This window comes from Coccomyxa subellipsoidea (assembly GCF_000258705.1).
Source record: "Coccomyxa subellipsoidea C-169, whole genome shotgun sequence".
NCBI lineage: Eukaryota > Viridiplantae > Chlorophyta > Trebouxiophyceae > Coccomyxaceae > Coccomyxa > Coccomyxa subellipsoidea.
Genome location: NW_005178039.1, coordinates 1476320 through 1493713, shown reverse-complemented (window position 1 = coordinate 1493713; position 17394 = coordinate 1476320). Strand labels below are relative to the sequence as shown.

The 17394-nt window shown below is 52.1% G+C and overlaps 3 protein-coding genes across 3 annotated transcripts; 2 read left to right on the top strand and 1 right to left on the bottom strand.

Moving 5' to 3' along the window:
• Positions 1–887: 887 nt before the first annotated feature.
• Positions 888–3843, bottom strand: COCSUDRAFT_40552 (hypothetical protein; the record flags this gene model as incomplete). The annotated part of the gene is made up of 9 exons (XM_005649732.1): positions 888–988; positions 1213–1351; positions 1392–1642; positions 1956–2262; positions 2621–2771; positions 2974–3060; positions 3188–3276; positions 3392–3565; positions 3667–3843. 9 exons carry the CDS (start codon positions 3841–3843, stop codon positions 888–890), a joined length of 1476 nt encoding a protein of 491 aa, XP_005649789.1.
• A 765-nt stretch (positions 3844–4608) lies between these two features.
• COCSUDRAFT_40551 (hypothetical protein) lies at positions 4609–11079 on the top strand (the record flags this gene model as incomplete). Its single annotated transcript, XM_005649731.1, has 13 exons — positions 4609–4777; positions 4998–5137; positions 5274–5339; positions 5431–5559; positions 5688–5897; positions 6056–6174; positions 6433–6568; positions 6823–6948; positions 7312–7398; positions 8605–8710; positions 8818–8942; positions 9967–10071; positions 10723–11079. 13 exons carry the CDS (start codon positions 4609–4611, stop codon positions 11077–11079), a joined length of 1875 nt encoding a protein of 624 aa, XP_005649788.1.
• Positions 11080–12795: 1716 nt separating this feature from the next.
• On the top strand, positions 12796–15793 carry COCSUDRAFT_13690 (P-loop containing nucleoside triphosphate hydrolase protein; the record flags this gene model as incomplete). Its single annotated transcript, XM_005649730.1, has 8 exons — positions 12796–13043; positions 13176–13372; positions 13641–13816; positions 14027–14232; positions 14416–14643; positions 14751–14872; positions 14981–15157; positions 15462–15793. 8 exons carry the CDS (start codon positions 12796–12798, stop codon positions 15791–15793), a joined length of 1686 nt encoding a protein of 561 aa, XP_005649787.1.
• Positions 15794–17394: the final 1601 nt, after the last annotated feature.

Genomic DNA, 17394 nt, shown 5'->3' with positions numbered 1-17394 from the left:
CGGCAGTCTAGCAGACGCACAATCCTTAACAGGATGCCATTGCACCTGATCACACTGTAGAATCAGCATGTGTCAACTTGCCAAGTACTGCCCAGGCTGCTTTGCTGGTAATGGGGGCAGTTCCAACACATTGTTGACTGAGCAGCTTCTCAGATCCTGGTGATTACCATGGTGCAGCTGATATTTCCGTGACAATGATATTAGTTCAAATGACTACCAGTAGCAGTCAGCTTTCAAAGCAAAAGCAGCGTCATTACTGCTCATTGTATGTGAGGGTTTCAGGGTGTGCCTGACTTTGTCGGACTCGCAACTGCCTTGCTACAGTGAACGGTCCCCGTGAATACCACAGGTCTGAATGAACAGCAGATTTTCCTGTCAGGTTTGATATCCATTTCTGTACAGGTTCTTTTCCTTTCAGCATTCCTTTCAGGCTACTGCTGGTTTGTGCGTTTATGAAATGTGTCACCCGTGTGCTAGCCAGCGCCAAATTAGATAGGCAGTGTGACCTCTGATTGAGTGTCAGCATTTCACAGTCTGTTTCCATGTTCATATCTTGATTGTGTAATTGCAGAAGTGCTTCTGTAAGACTTAAAAGAGCATAATGTGAATAAGGACATTGCCCGGTCAATAATGTTGTCAATTCTTTGCACGCAAATACAATCTGGGCAAAGCAGTGTTCTAGATTAGTACTGCAGACGACCCTCTGACTATCTCTCATGTCGCTCGTCATTGTTGGTGACATAGTCTATCTTGTACAGGTATTATTTTCAGTATGATACAGCGCTCGCACAGGGTCAAGTAGACGCACCAAGTCAGTCAGCAATTGTCACCAGATATCTGCTAAGCACATTCTCACTATTCGTCACACTTCACAGTCATCATTTCACTCAGCTCGCCACTCCGCTCGCTGTCAACAGGGGGCGCAGGAAGGCCAGATGGTTCTGCACGAAGCGCAGAAGAGCAGGCAGCGCAACATTTCGCAACCATCCTGCATGGCAACGTAGTGACTCGGCAACCCATGCAAATGGGCTTGCAAAGGTTTCTATTGCTGTTTGACGTGCACCGTTTCAAGGCGGCAGGCGATAAACTCTGCAGTGCCAGTTTGGAATTTATTATGTAAGCCCAGGCTTCCCATTCATGCATGCATACCTTTTATAAGGCATATCCTGGCAAAACAGTAGAAAAAGCAATAAGGAGGTTGCTGTGAAGCACCTGAGATGGCTGCCCAGACTGGGGTCTTGCTGAAGAGCAGCACCGCAAACTCCAGGCACTTGTAGGTGGTCATCCCCCATGTCAGCTTGCGCATGCGCGCAAATAGCAGGCTGATGCCGTTCGAAGACCCCAAGCCCTCCTGCAGAAATAAGCTCTCACACTTTGCTTGCTGCCCTTACCTTCCCTGCCACCGCAAAAATCCACACAGCATGATGCTCACTGAAGGCTCCTCCAAAACGTCCGGGTTTCGTGAAAATGAGGTGGGGACTTGCCAGGAGATTGGTGATGTCATGGCCCTGGCGCTTGATGACCTTCTGAAAGCAGCCGGCTGAGGCAAACAGCAGCCACGCGCGAACGCTCTGGTCCACCAGATCAGTCGTGAAGTAGCCCCAAGCGCCGCCCACAGACATCGCCTGGACTTCCGTGATCCCTGAACACGGGAAGAAGCCGTCAGTGCATCACCGCAAATAATCGTCCTCGAGCATCCAAATGACAAAAGATGCCTGCAGCGGCCGCGAGGCCATCCGCATACTCGGTGTGGACCCCTCTTCAAGCACTCAGACAGCGATGGGGTTCATCACACAACCTCACTGCCCAGGCTTTAGCAAGGAAGGCAGTAAAGAGTGTCAAAGGTCTCTGTAGGCCTCCTGTAGGAGGCACTTACAGGCCAATGCATCTGAAATGGCCAATGGCACACAGGGATGCTGTATTGCATTCCCTTAAAAAGACCTGAAGATGCGCACCGAGGCAGAAAGTTGCGATGGCGCGAACTGCAAGTGCCAGGCCGGCCATGCGCATAGCTTCCATTACAACCTCCAGAATGCGGTCCTCCCACACTGTGAACTCATACTCCTGCACGCCGTCTTTCCCCTCGCTCTCTTCTTTGTTTCCCTCGTCACTGCTGCGCTCTGCCTCGCTGCTGGACGCTCTCTCGCTGCCTTTCTGCTTACTGTCACTCTCCCTGAACTCGGCTGCCTCCTGCCGGGCCTTCTCCATGAGGCCTTTGGGCAGGTCCACTGGCATGCCATCCTCCTCATCCGGTGTGATGGCCTGCTCACATCACAAGCAACTTTAATAACTCAGCCTTTGAGCAACTGCTCCTGCCGGTTTCCAACGGGTCCTGTCATTTCCTAAAGCATGTCGTAGTGGAAATCAAGGAATTCTCAGTGCTATACAACCCCATCTTTAGAAGTAGAATGGACAAGCGTTGGGCAGACATGAAGGTTTGCATAGAAGGGACATCGCATGGCAACTGGCAGCAGCATGTGGCCTGTCTGCCGAGCCAGGCATGCCTTTCACACATCCTTGTTATGCATGCTATAATAGATTGACCTTCCCAAAGGTCATTGCTGATGAACGGCCAGAGGAATAAACAAAGAGAAGGGCAAGTCAGAGGTGGGGGTCTCACATGCCGGCGCTTGGGTGGGCTGTAGGGCATCATGGTGGCGCCCACAACCATGACTGCTGTTCGGTCCATTGGAGGGAATGCTGGCAGGGCAGACCAGCCCTCCCGAAACAGCAGCAGCACTTTTGCTGTGTTTGGGCTGCCCAGCCGGTACCTGTGCATGTCACAGCCGGCCAACAGCACTCAGACGGTTATCTTAAAGGGCTCACAAGGGGGAACCCCTTATTCCACTTGTTTGTGTCACACATCAGCACACAATGCAGAGCCCGCCGCCTTGAGTTCAGCTTTGTCAGATTGCTGTTCAACGTGCAGACATTGCGTGGTCAGACAAATACTCCAGAGGTTGCCATAGGCACCTGGAAAGGAGGTACGCGACTGCGCCCGTCCGTATAACACTGAAAGCGGCTGTGGCGATCGCGGCAAACAGCATCACGCCGGGCCACCTGCAATATAAGAATGATGCAACTTCCTAGATCTGTTCTCAAAGCAAATGAAAATTCAACATTAAGGAAGAGACTATCTGCTTGAGAGCCGCATCTTGCAATTCAAGCAGCTGTTTGAGCTCCTTACCTGATGGCAGCGACCATGAGATCCACAACCGCCAAGCAGAATGCAATGGGCGCCATCTGCATGAATAGTATCCCAAGCTGCACAAGACCCTGCACAGCAGAACAAAGATACAAAATTCTGCTGCAGACACATACATGGAGAAGGTTTTCAGAGGCATATATCAGCCCAAGTTAGATACAGGCATCTCAGCGGACTCCCACATACCTGCACACAGTACGCCAGCTGATTCTCCTCAGTGGCAACCACCTTCTTGAAGCACAGCGCTCCCAAGTAGACCAGGGCTGCCAGCACTATCGAGTCGAGCACCCTGAATGTGCGCGCCAGTGCCATGCCCTTCATGTACAGGCTGTCTGTCGGCAGGAAGTTGCCATTCAGTACCTGATATCACATATAGGCCTTCTTCAGCCTCCTGTAGCCAGTCAGAGGAAATGCCAAAGGGCAATTATGCATGGACTTTGAATGTGGTCTGCATGAAGTACCTGCTGCGTGATTGACAGCAGTGCAGTGACGCCGGTGGCGGCCAGGAGGCCCCAAGCTGTGCCCCGCATGTTGTCCACCAGCTCCTTGAATACTTCTAGCTCCTTGTCACTGAAGCTGTACTTCCCCACAAACCCATCCAGTGCGGCCTGTGTGTCCTCGTCCAGGGCGTCTTCCATGTTTTCCACCTGTGGATAGATATTGACATCAAGTGGAGGTACGCATGGAGTGCAAAACAAGTCAGCAGGAATTGGATGATGCAGTACTCACCACTTCGTGGATTTGATCCCTTGCATCCTCCTGCATTTGACCAGCAGAGTCTGCCATCTTCTGTGGGCCATTATTTTCGTGCTGTTCGTCTGAGGTAGCCCTGCGACGTCCCCATAGCTCAGTATAGCTCAGTGCTGCCGTATCAAGGTGGTCGGATGGAACACATCATTCTAAGGCGATCGAACACTCACCTAGTCAAGAGCCAGGGATCAAGGCGTCGGGATTGGCTGCACCCGCATAATCTGATTTTTGCACTCAGAACTTGTTTTGGATGCAGAACTCTCCATCCACGCACACCGCTGGGTGGAATGGTTGTAGGACAGGGGCCGCATCCGACCTTCACGAACATTCTATGCAGCTTGTAATGACAAATTGTCAGACGCAGACATGTTGCTACAACCGCAGTCCTCTCAGAGCACTCAGACTTCCATCTTCGAAATGAAGAAAGACCTGAAGAGACATGACTGGTGCAGCTTCCCTGAACCTGGAAGCCACTGCCAAGATCCAGCTCTCGGTTGCCTACTTAAGCAGCACCTTCCGAAAGGCGCCCAGCCAATCGGAATTCGGGCGGATGCGCAGGCGCAGCGCAGGATGCACAGGAGCCCCGACATCGACAAATAATAAATTCTGAGCATTATTATCTTTTGAAAGGGATCCAAAGGTGTGCACATACAATGCAGCAGTCGATGTTGACGGCAACAGGGCTGCCGTGCCCAAGGCGTGTGGCGCTGGCGCCCGTTTTTGGAGTCCGTGGTTCAGCAAGGAAGGCTTTTGGGGGCAGGAAATTTGTGGTCAAGGCGGTTCAGCAGAGACACCAGAACGAACGCAAGCATGATGTGCACGGTAAGGCTTTGGGAACCCCCCCATGAGATCTGAAAGCATCAAGATGAGAAGCTGCACCAACAAGACGGAAACGGCCAAAAGCTGGCCATTTCTACATAATTAATTTTTAAGCGGTTCAGATGATACACCTATAATTGCAGACAGCTATTTGAGACTAGTCTATATGTTCCAAGACTGTGATGTGAAGTCCCTATAGCCCTAACGTGCTCAGTCTGTGCAGCCAAAGAGCATGCAGCCAAGGCCATTGCTGCGGCATCATTGCTGGCTGCCTTTCCAGCGAATGCTGACACCGCAGAGATCTCAGCCAGGGGCCCAGACCTTGTGGACTCCACTGTCGGCACCCTCATCGACGTTGTGAAGGTCAGTCAGTCTCCCCTCCTGGTACATAAGAGCTTCTGTGGGTGTCGTTCTATTATGTTCCTGACGATGATAATTACAAGAACCATGATCTCCAGAATTGCGGGCTTATCTCGTACTTTCCTGTGCATGTCTGCAGGCCGCTGGGAGTGCTGCGAAGACGGGCTTGGACTATGTGGGTGTGGGGCTGTCATATGCAAAGAACGTGCGCATCCCCGCTGCTCCTGCACAAGCGCGTTCTGCTGGTGTGCCTCGCTGTCACAGGTGCACCATGCTGAGAGAGAGTGGCTTGGCAGGTCTACAACCAAGCCGCTCCAGTGGTCAAGGACGTCACAGACACCGCAGCACCCTATGTCAAGAAGGGCATTGAGACCGCCAACGAGGTGGCTGCGCCCGTCGTCAGGGCTGCAGAGCCTGTTGTGAAGGTGCAGCTCCCTGATCTCACACTTCTCTGTTCTTGCTCATCACGCAGGAAGAATCATACGATTGAATTAGTTTATCAAGGTTATTGCTGCGCCCATTAATAGTTGACAAGGTTGTGCTTTGACTGCAGGCTGGTGTGGGAGAGGTGGAGAACTTCCTGGCAAAGCAGGGCCTGAACGCCAGCGTGATTGTGGATGGGGCGAGGAAAGCAACAGACTCGGCTTCAGATGCGCTGACCAGCGCCAAGCCCACACTGGACAGCACAGTCACCACGCTGTCCAGCACCAGCCCTGTGGTCATTGGGGAGTATGTCCTGGGCCTGCTCGCCCTTTACTACCTGGTGTGACCCCACTTCTCCCATATGGCTTCCTTTTACTGGCCTGCATGTCCCTTTTACTGGCCTGCAAACTTCCTGAGTAGATCTTGTAGTGACAAAATTATGCTGTGCGTTGCCCTCCAGCTACTAGACAGAGTGTGAACGTGAATGGCATGGGGCAGGGTCCCGGCATTGTGAAGGGCATCTTTGGCTCCTTCCGCGGGTATGCCGGGAACATCAGTGCCGCAGGCGCTCTGGATGCCATCAGCAACGATGGCAACACCCTCCTCATTGACATCAGGTGCTGCTCTGAGCCCCCTCAATGCATGAGTCCATGCTCTGCTGTGAGGGTACTATGCAGGGGTTTGAGGACATGCAGTGTCCCTAATTATGGACAAAACTGCTGGTGTCATCGGGGATGACTCACACATGGTGGCATCAGGCGTGCTGGTCAATTCATGTTTCACATGCTGCATTGGAGGGGGCTGGGAACAACGTTCTTTTGCTTACCTTGACTGATATCATGGAGGGCTTAGATTATCTGGATGCCCCGGTGCAGGACTGACAGGGAGAAGGAGTCGTCTGGAGTGCCGGATGTGCCCAACTCAGGGCGTGTGGTGGAGCTGGAGTATGCCTCCATCAGCGACAGGAAGATCAGGGGCCAGCTGCGCAACCCCAGCGAGATTGAGAAGACGGTGAGCCTTCCTTTTGACATGTGCACTAGATCCCAGTACTCACTACTGCAATAGGTCGTCATGTGGTGCCGCGACTGTTGCCATGCCCCCTGTGTGTGAGCAGGACCTCATTTGCTACACTTCTGGCACATTTACATCTCGCGCAACAGGAGGCACATGGACAGAAGAATACACGGAAGAACACAGCTTGCGGTCCATTAGTTGATAAACTGTCTGGTGATCAGTGTGGCTGAACAGGTGGTGCATGTGCGCAGGTGACGGTGCTGTCTATTGCGGCGTTGAAGAAGGTGAGCAAGGGCACAAAGATCCTGCTGCTCGACCGGAACGGCGGCCAGTCCAAGGCAGTGGCCAAGGAGCTCGCCAAGAAGGGCTTCAAGAAGGTGTGTGGCCCTGCCCAGCAAGACTTACCTCCTTGTGTGCTGCAAGTCTTGTCAGCTTTTGCAGGACCCTTGAGTTCTGTTGGTGTATCCCTAAAATGTGGCTGTGTGACTGTAGGTCTTTGTTGTCAGCGGTGGATTCAGCGGATGGACATCTTCGAAGCTGCAGACCAAGTTTTCGTCATCTGTAAGCTCCCATACTGACCATCATATTTACTAATCTGCCTTGATGCCTTGATGACTGCACACCTCTTTCTCTAATGTAACCTGTGGATACAAAGCTGAGCAAGACTTGTACATTGAGAGACTGGGGGGCAGGGCACAATGTTTCAGGACTAAGAAAAATATTCCTTCTGCCTCTTGCAGGTCTCGTCAGTTGAGGTGTTGTCTCCCATTTTTGGCACACAGCGCAGCTCCACACAGAGGGGCACATCGCAGCGGGGCACGAAGCAGGTACCTGATCTTACCTCGGTCTCTGACTGTTTTTGCAGATACTCGCATTGTTACTGTGCCTTACAACGAACTCCTGTGCCCCTGTGACTCGCTGCTGAGGTCTTGATATCTGATTATTTCTGCAGACGGGACGCTTGTCTCTGCCAAGTGGACGATGAATGAGCCACACCACGCCGAGTGTTGTTTGATGTCTGAAATTTTGACCAGAATTATGCAGCTGCCCATTCTGAGGAGAGCAGCGCATCATTCCTGTTGAGAGTCTCGAAGCATTGTCAAGTTGTTGCCTCTTTGGTTGGGCTGCACTTACTGCAGCATCTCAGATGTAGTACGAGCGCTGGCCTCTTGAATGTGCATCAGCTTGGATGGGACCTTTCTGTGCTGAGATGCCTGGCTGAGAGAGCACGCACATCTTTGCATTATGTGGCAGTCTACTATTCTCTGTGGCCTCGGCAGCTGAGGTGCTGTGGCAGTAGCGTGCGATCCATTTCGGATCGACTTTGAGCAAAACCGTCAATAGTATTTTGAGATTGCCGCAAGTTGATATGAATGCAAATGGAGCATTACCATAGCAGAGATCTCTAGACTGTGTAATTTGCAATGAGAAGCCACACTACGCATCTCTGGCCAAGAGCCGACCATGGCTGCAGAGGACAGTTTGGCACTACTGGACCAGATCTAGAAAAGAAGATTGTCTCCTTTCATAAAATCGCGTTCATAGAATCCGCAATCAAGCTCAGAGCAGTCAAGGAGCAATTGCCATGCAAAGATTCCAATTTAGGCCAGGGCAGAATCCAAGAAAAATTCACTCGCAAATGAGACAGAAACACCTGCTGTCTTGAAGCGCCACTCTATTTCCGTTCTGAAGCAAAATTTGGCGTTGCCAATCTACTGATTGCCAGAACTAGCGCAGTATGAGCAGATCGACGGTTATTTTGGTAGATGCTTTGTCAGAGGGATGTCTACCACTCGTGCAGGATGGTCTAGTCCGTGCTGCCTCTAAATTAGCTCTGTGTACTTCGGATTCCATGTCACAAGACAACATAAGCTTGTGCCAAGGGGCCCACTCTGCAGTGACTGGCAAGGAGTTGCAGCTTGAGGTCTTTGTCTCGTCTTCTAGCTTGTCTACCAAGCGATGCATTCTGATCTGAAACGCTGACATGCCTCGGAATAAGATTGACCAGATCTGAATCGACTGGTACAGCGCAGGTACTGATGAGGCCAGGAAAGTTCTCTCTGCGCACTTTCGTGCTGGGCTCCTTGAAGCTGAAGCCAGCCATGCATCCTCACATTGCCAGCAATGTCCAGCATCAAGGTATACACTCTCCCGCAGCCAGACTGAAGCAGAATCTGTCTCAATGCACAAAGCTGTACTGCACATTCATGCATGTCTGCAAATAAGTGCTTGCTGTGGTGAAACAGGAGCCTTGGCAATGTTTGCTCTGAGGTTTGCTGCAGGCAATACTGACCTGACTGGCACAAGCAAAATTATTCATGTAGTCTCTCACACATTCAAATACAGTGAGGACCTCAAGACTGCACTCGAGGTGAGATGATGATTTGCAGACAGTTATTCAGTAGATACCGCAGCTTGTCTGCAGACGCACCTTGCTTCTGGCAGGAAAAGCGTGTAATAATAATAACAACTCAGTATGAGCACCTCAGGACATTGTCCAACAATGGGCCACATGTCTGTCAGTTTGCAGCTGCAAAACGCATCCAGATCAACTTCTGTGCAATCCCGGACAATATGGAGGAGAACACTCGACAGGACATGGCTGACTTTGCTGCAAACATATTGGATGCAGAGAATGCTACGCTGACATGCTGCTCAAATGGTAAGGAAATGGCCAACAGCCAAGTTTGTCTTGCAACCTTGCTATGCTGTGGGATCTCTGTGCATGTAGCCTGTACTCGTGGCAACTGAATGTGTCTGAGTGCAGACACAGCAGGTGTCGAAGAGATGTGTATGTCATTCCTGCAAGACTTCATGCGGCCCAATGGACAGTCTGTGCTGCTTGTCTTTCCTGCGACACAGACATCCAGGCATTCCATCAAATGCTCTGCCTCGTGCGATGTTCTGCACCTTGAGAGTACACTGAGACCCTCCAGCTGCTGTCACTGTCATGCTATGCCCGTCAATGCAACAGGTATGCAATGATGCACATGCTCATTTGTCTCATTTTCGCAATTGCATTGCAAAATTGACAGTGCAGTGGCCCAATCAAAAGAATTGAAAGTATTTGATGTGTACAGGAGCCTCTGATTGGTGCATGTGTCCAGCCACCAACAAGACAATCAGAATGGCAGATTGCGCACCAGATCTCAGCTATGTGCAGATCGCACCTGGAAACATCCTGCACATTGCACAGCACAGTGCCATTCCCTTTGCCCCGCCACCAGACTGGGATGAACAGCTGATCGTCACCACAAGAGTAAAGGTGAACTTCAACATGTCTTATCCATGCCCTGCTGTCATGATGAAGCTTTTAGATGCATGCCTTACACTGAGATCGAGTTATTTTCAGGAGGCATGAGGTGTAGTCATGCTGATGTCCAGTGTGCACGCAGGTGGAAGATGTGTCTGAAACCATCCTGCTTGGCAGCTGCCATGTCCTGACATGTGATGATGCTGAGACCTTTGGAGACGAGATCTTCCTGACTGCTCTCTGCCAGGTTGGAATGGCCTTCTCGCTAGTCCTGTCCATTCGGCATGCATTGAGACCATGCAAATGTTGTGTCACCCATCAAGCGCTCAAGACTTGACTGCATGACTGCAGGAGCTCCGTGAGAGGGATGAGGCTATGATCTCCCATGCAAAATGGGACTTTTCTGCGGCATGCGCTACTTCAATTCACTTATTTTATGTCCTGTTTCCAGCCTCAAATACAAGCGCTCTGCTCATCAGAAGGTACGTGATGTATCAAGAACAGGATACCAAAATGCTCCGAAAATGCTGGAAGTTCCTGCATGCAGATGTGGCAGATTGGGAGAGCCAGCGCTCATGCTACCCCCTTCAGTGCTGCAGGTTTGCATGCCGTGAGGAGATCCATTCTGCAGCCACAGAACAGCCTGAACCAGCACCAGTCACTCCTGCAGCACAGACGGCCGTGCGCAGTCTCCTTGGCTCCATGCCATGCCCAGTCTTCTCCCCGCTGGACTACAGCAACAACTCTTCCAAGCTCCTGCAGGTTCAGCATCTTGGCTACTGCTCTATTTCAGTGCTTAGAGTCCTTGACTGCACATGCAGAGCTGCTGCATTTCAAGCTGATTGGATGCTTATGGAATATTTGGTATTAAGGAATGATTGATTTGCCGCATGCTCAGGCCCTCGTTGCAGACAGCATTCCCATGCACACAGCTCCTGCTCTGGGTAAGACCTTTGGCAGAGGCTTCCATGGCATGGCCAGCGACCGTGCACAGAATGCAAGCAGGAATGGAGGGCATGCAGCCAGCGCAGAGCACCCACCAGCACCAATTGCAGCAGAAATGGAACAGCCGCAGAGCGCAGAGAATGACAGGCAGGCGTTCAGCGGCGGTGTGGCAAAGCCCCGGCCACAACTGCAGATTGGCGTGTCACCAGCGCAGCAGCGCGCAGAAGCAGTTGAGCGCAAGACCAAAAGGTCTCAGACGCCTGCAGCTGCCACAGGCCGCCTCAACCTCAAGCGCACGCGGCGTCACTAGCGGGTGCTTCAGCCACTGTAACGAGTCAGTCTAGGCTTTACCTAAAAGAGAGAAAGGCCTTCAGCAAAAAGAGAGGCTTCTGGTACTGCTGCCTAGTGTGTGTTTAATTCTAGGTCTTGACAGGTCAGCTGTGATTCTTGGGGAGGGGCAACGTCGAATTGAGTCAGCAGCCGTGAGTGCATGCATGACATACATAGTGTTTAATGGGCGTGAGCGCTGATAAAGCAGGAATAAAGAGAGATGGTATGTAAGGCCAAGGAAGGAAGGAAGGAAGGAAATTACACATCAACTCCAGCCGCCCAGGGCTGATTGGATGTACTGACAGCATCCAAGTGATCAAAACAATCCATGACAAAGTGTGCAACACTGACAATATCCAACTGCCACATGAACTGTTGCATGGTCTGAATGGCGGCACCAAACAAAGCAGGATATTGGTCCCGAATGGACTGCACAGCAGGGCACTCAAAAACCAGATGGCGCTCATCCCCAAGCACGTGCTGGTCACAATGTAAGCAATATCTCTGGGCCCGAGCAACCCTTGCCCAGCGGCCCGAGACATTGGGCAGGCTGTGACACCCCATCCTAAATTTGAGAAATACACGCATGCAACGAGCACTGATGGGCTGTTGTAAGAGCAAGCCTGGGCGACTCAATAAGTCTGGCCTGGAAAACCAGCAACCAAGGACCTTGCATGCATGTCAACTTCTTAGCAGGGTCATGATGGCATGATGAGTCACCGAGGATAGATGTGAGCTGTCCTCGCTGTTCTTCAATGTTGGATCAAGTAACATTCTTTTTTAGGATGAATAGGCATTCGTATTCTTGATTACATTGATAGGATATTTGGTATTATTCAACGCTCGGGAACTGTCAAATTCGATCAATAGAGGAGCACATCAGATGTCTAAAGCATGTCAAAACGTCCTTGAGCAATTTGTGCGATGTCTACGTGAGAGTGACTGCATGAAGGCAAGAAACAATTGTTACTTTCCCCTTATCGATTGCGCTGTGAAAAATTATGTCGATCTTGATTTATCCATACTTGTCTTGGACATGGCAGGTACAAAACAAGAGCATTAAGACATGTGCAAAAGAAGAGGAATTCTGTGCGAACTTCAGATTTTCATACTACAATTGCAAGCGTGGACAGTTAGATGCAAGGACAAGAATCTCAGGAAACAAGCACAGCACTTAGCAGCATAGATACAAGCCCCTGTGACAAGGAAGCCCGATGCTGCCCAGATGTTTCTTGCCAAAGCTTTCTGAAAGCAGCCAAGGCACAAGGGACAGCAGATGTCTGCTGTTCTGTTCTCTCTTGCCCAGGCATTGTGGGTCACAGCGAGCAGGGCCGGGATACCCAGGCCAATTCAGCGGGGCTGGAAGAAGATCCCAGACAAGCACTGCACACTCCAGGCGACAGACAGATCTATCACAGGACCGGTCAACCCCAGAAAGTGCAGGAAGTCAATGGCGCGTGCATAGCAGCAGAGCTGCAGGCTCCAGCAGCTGGGTCACAGCAGATGATCTGGATGAAGACACATCGGAGGAAGATGATCTGGATGAGGCATCAATGTATCAGGCTCCAGTCAATGTAGCAAACAAGCTGGCAGGCCAGGAAGGCATTCTCAAAGAAGATCCTATACAGGTGCGGTGACAACAGTACCCATCAAAAGCATCAAACTGAAACGGTTGAATTGTTGTGACCGCCATCTGATGTGTGTCAGTACAAGCTCACTGGATGAAGACAGACAGCTGACACTGCAGGTGTCAGACCTGCTTGCGGCTGGCAACAGGAAATTGACATTGGAAGAAATCACCGCAGTGTTGCCGTTTGCACTTGACAAGTTCCAGGCCCAGTCTGTGGAGATTCTCTTGCGTGGATCCTCAGTCGTGGTCAGTGCCCCCACTGGAGCTGGAAAGACCGTAATTGCAGAGGCCGCCACGATTGCCATGCTTGCAAGGTACTTGCTACCTCCTGGTTGTTCAATAAGAGAAATGTATGATACACCTCGACTGATGCTCAGTACTGCTCGAGAGAAGGTCATGCCTGCATGCTTAAAGGCCATCAAGAAGGGTGCATGTTCTGTGTGCAGGGGTCAGCGGGTCATCTACACGACTCCCCTGAAGGCTTTAAGCAATCAAAAGCTGTATGAGATGAGGCTTCGCTTTGGGAGCGACATGGTTGGGCTGCAGACTGGCGATGCCTCCCTGAACCTGGACAGCTCGATTGTTGTCATGACCACCGAAGTACTGCGCAACATCATGTACCGCACAGACTCCAGGGGAGCAGGTGCGTCACCATCCAGCCTGCCTGGATACGCGATGCAATGGCCCTCAACAAATGAGTTTTTCTTCCTGGTTCCTTCTGTCAAGCCGGCATGAATCTTATAGAATATTGTATTTCTATGGAGACAGAACAGAAAATTGCATGCATGCATATTGCGTCCTCATCTTGGGGATGAGGTTGTATTCTCATTGCCTGAACCATCAGGCAAAAATTCAGTACTGCAATTTGAGCAGCATGCTATGCTATGGTGGGGCAGGTGAGGCACCCGCAGTGGAGCGCCTGAATGATGTGGGTTTGATAGTGCTGGACGAAGTGCATTATCTGGGAGACCCCTCGCGCGGCTCAGTGTGGGAGGAGGTCATTATCAATTGCCCGCCTCAGATCCAGCTTTGTGCCATGTCAGCAACCGTGGCCAACGCTGATGACCTCGGCGCCTGGATTGATGAGGTCAGCACGCCTGCCACATGATGTTGCATCTTGGCCCTCCTCATTGCAATGCATGCATCACATTGTGCCACTCCTCCTTCACAGTGCCAGCTTGAAATAGGCAGGTATAGTGGACATGCCTGCCTAAAATCTCCTGCGTATTTGGGCGTTTTTGGGAAATGGTGCTCATCTGCAGGACATCTGAAGGGTGCTCATGTGTATGCTCTGCAGGTGCATGGCAGCTGCGAGACGGTTGTGACGAGGTACCGGCCGGTCCCATTGGAGTGGCACTTTGGCTTTGCTGCCGGCGGCTCAACCCATCTGCTACCGCTGTTTGGCAGCAAGGGTCGAGCCCTCAACTCTGCCCTGCGGCGCCCGGAGCCAGAGAAGTACATGGGAGTTGACTGGGGCCGCTGGGACCACATGAGAAGCGCAAAGTTCAGGTGCAGGCCAATTTTCGGCAATTGATGCGGCTTCACATGCAGAGAATTGATTCCTCTACTGAAGGCCCAGGTCTGCTTGTCTCCCCTTCTGATTTGTGGTGCACCCCATGTACTCTTGGCTGGCCATGGGCTCTTGGTATGCTATCTTTATATGCTGTGCAGGGATGGGAGGGAGAGTGAGAACGGAGAGGTGACTTTACAGTACGATGAGCCCAGATGGAAGAGAATGGCCCCATTGGAGGAAGTGGTCATGTCCCTGGCCAGCAAGGCCATGCTGCCAGCCATCTACTTCATCTTCAGCAGAGCAGCATGTGACGAAGCTGCCCTCATGCTGGACAAGCAAGGGGTGTCCCTGACCACTCCAGACGAGCAGATGCTCATCCTCTACGAGCTGGAAAGCCTCAGGTGAAACTTCCTCCTGACACTCCACCATTCGTCAACAGACTCTCATGACCAAATCATTGCATCGCTTTAATTGAGTGCTTAGCAGGCATTGTTGGGTTGGTATGCAGGGCTGATCAGCCAGAGGCTGTGAAGGAGAATCTAGTCGCTGCGCTCGTCAAGGGATTTGCATCACACCATGCAGGATTGTTGCCAGGCTGGAAAGGGATTGTCGAGAGCCTGTTCCAGCAAGGTGAGCAGCTGACTAGAAACCATATAAAATGAGAGACTTGCTCTTGTGGAATAAGTTGACATTTGCGGGAATAGCATGCATGCATGAAGCTTCGCTTGGCTTGTGCAGGGGTGTTGAAGGTAGTGTTTGCCACGGAAACCCTTGCAGCAGGCATCAACATGCCGGCGCGCTCCACAATCATATCCACCCTTTCCCGGCGGAAAGACCAGGGGATCCAGATGCTGACGCACAACGAGCTGCTCCAGATGGCCGGCCGGGCCGGGCGCAGAGGCTATGACACCACAGGTGAGAATTTTTCTTGCTCCTCACATGGTGGACTTTCTGACGTGAGATAGTTTCGTGAGTGCCTCCATAGACCGAGGAGGACTGTCATTGCATCCCTGCCTTGCCTGTCATGTGTTACGGGTCATGTGTTCGCTTAACCCAGCCTAGATGTAGATGTGATACATTCAATTCCTGAGGAGAACGCAATTGTCAGGATAAACGCAGCTGCGAAACTCTTGGTCTGCCCAGCCTTGACCCATGACCTCTTGCAGTCGATCCCCATGATGCATTCGTCCCACAAACATGCGCTGCTGTGGCCATGCAGGCAACTGCGTGGTGCTGCAGAGCCGCTTTGAGGATCCAGAGGACGTGCATGGGATCATTATGAGGGGCCCCGAGGCGCTGCAGAGCCAGTTTGCGACGGGCTACGGCATGGTGCTCAACCTGCTGCACAGCCGCAGCCTGGCGGAGGCGCGCGCGTTCATCCAGCGCTCCTTCAGCAACTACCTCGGTGCGCTCCTGCTACCCGCCATTTTGGTCCCCATTCACACTTGCGGTGCATTCCTGCGTATTGTTCTTGTTTTTGATGCCCCTCCAGTCCAATGCGAGGACTGCAGATGTTTTGCTACACCTTGGTGGTTGCTAGGCGAGTCCTGATTGCTTCATTGAGCAACTACCTCGGGCCTCCTGGACCCTGACTCCCAAAAAGTTCCCAATTTGATCTTCCCTGGAAGCTCATTAAGGAAAATGCATTCGAGACATTGACAGTACTTGTCTTGTACCGGTGTATCACATACACAAATGCAATCAAACTGTGAGTTCTACAAATATGCACCAAGTAATTAGCTCGTTGACAATTGCGGCGCATTGATGCATGGAGCGTATGAAATCAGGTTGTCCGCTGGTGGGGATGTGTGCGATGGTGAGCGAGCCTGATGGGTCTCCCTGAACTGCTGCAGGCGGGGGAGGGTACAAGAGGAGGTTGCAGGAGATACAGCAGATCGAGGAGCGCGCCGCTGTTCTGGCTGAGCAGGCAGCGGCGGCTGAGGGGTTGGAAGGCACAGTGGACGAGGTGGTGGCCAGGTATGGCACTGCCTTGTGCTTCACACCATCACTCTTGTACTTTTAGGTAAATGTCTTGTTGTGTGGCGCTTCATTTCCTGGATTACTGAGAATTTTGCTGGACTGGCAGGTACGAGAAAGCCAAGGCGCGGTTGCGGGAAGAGAAGCGGACAATGAAGCTGCTCATAGAGCAGGCCGTGGAGTCGCGAGCTGCAGCCGCTCGGGACTTCCTGGTGCGTGTAGCCATTTGACCCAAAGCCAAGCCAGCAAGCTGACAGAGGAGTGGGCCCTGTGAAGCGACAGTTGTCCTACAATATCCATCAGAAGAAATCGAGGCATTGTGCTAAAGTGGTGTTTGCCAGACCGGCTGGGCGCTGACAGTGTGACAGGAAATTTAGACTTACATTGAATTGACACCAGCAAACCATGCTGCAGACGCCCTGCATGTGTGCCCTGTGGCCTCTGGCTTCGTATTAGCCACCTTAATCATACAGACGCTAGAAAAACATTACCTGATCGTGTCCCCTGCCGCGCACAGGCTTTCTTGGGGATGCCGCGCAACGTGGGCCTTGATCTTGCCGCGGAGGACATCGACGCGTCGCAGCCGCTCCCGGCGCTGGCCGTGGCCGAGGTCGACTACCTGGCGGCTCCCAACCTTGACCTGCGCGCCGACTCCTCCGACACCCGCTTCCTCTGCCTCACCGCCGACAACAGGTGGGCTCCGCTAACCATGCAGTACTCCCATTGTCCAAGTGGACACTTGTCCCAATGAGAGCTGTTATTTTTGTACAGTTGCACAGTGAACCTGCCATCCAATGCCGCAATGCGCAGATATAGCAGCTGTGTCGTTCTGTCTAAATGTGCGTTCCGTGGCCAGTGTACGACAGCTAGAGTGTCGGATGAAATTTTGGCCCAGTGGGGCGAAAGGGAGTGGCTTGGGTGCAGGCTGGTGCAAGTGAGGGCGGAGCAGATCGCGGCGGTGATGGAAGGTGATCTGGCGGGCGAGGGCGGCCGCGCTGCGGCCGCCGTTGTGGAGGCGGCCGATGCAGCGCGATCATGGTCCGCCGGCAAGGGCGGCGCCTTCTATGCCCAGGGTGAGATGCCATCTTCTCAGACGCACCATTTGCATTTTTTCTCCTCGCCAGAGCCCAGGCAGAATTATTGCCGCATCATGCGCAGCAGGAGGCCGCCTCAAC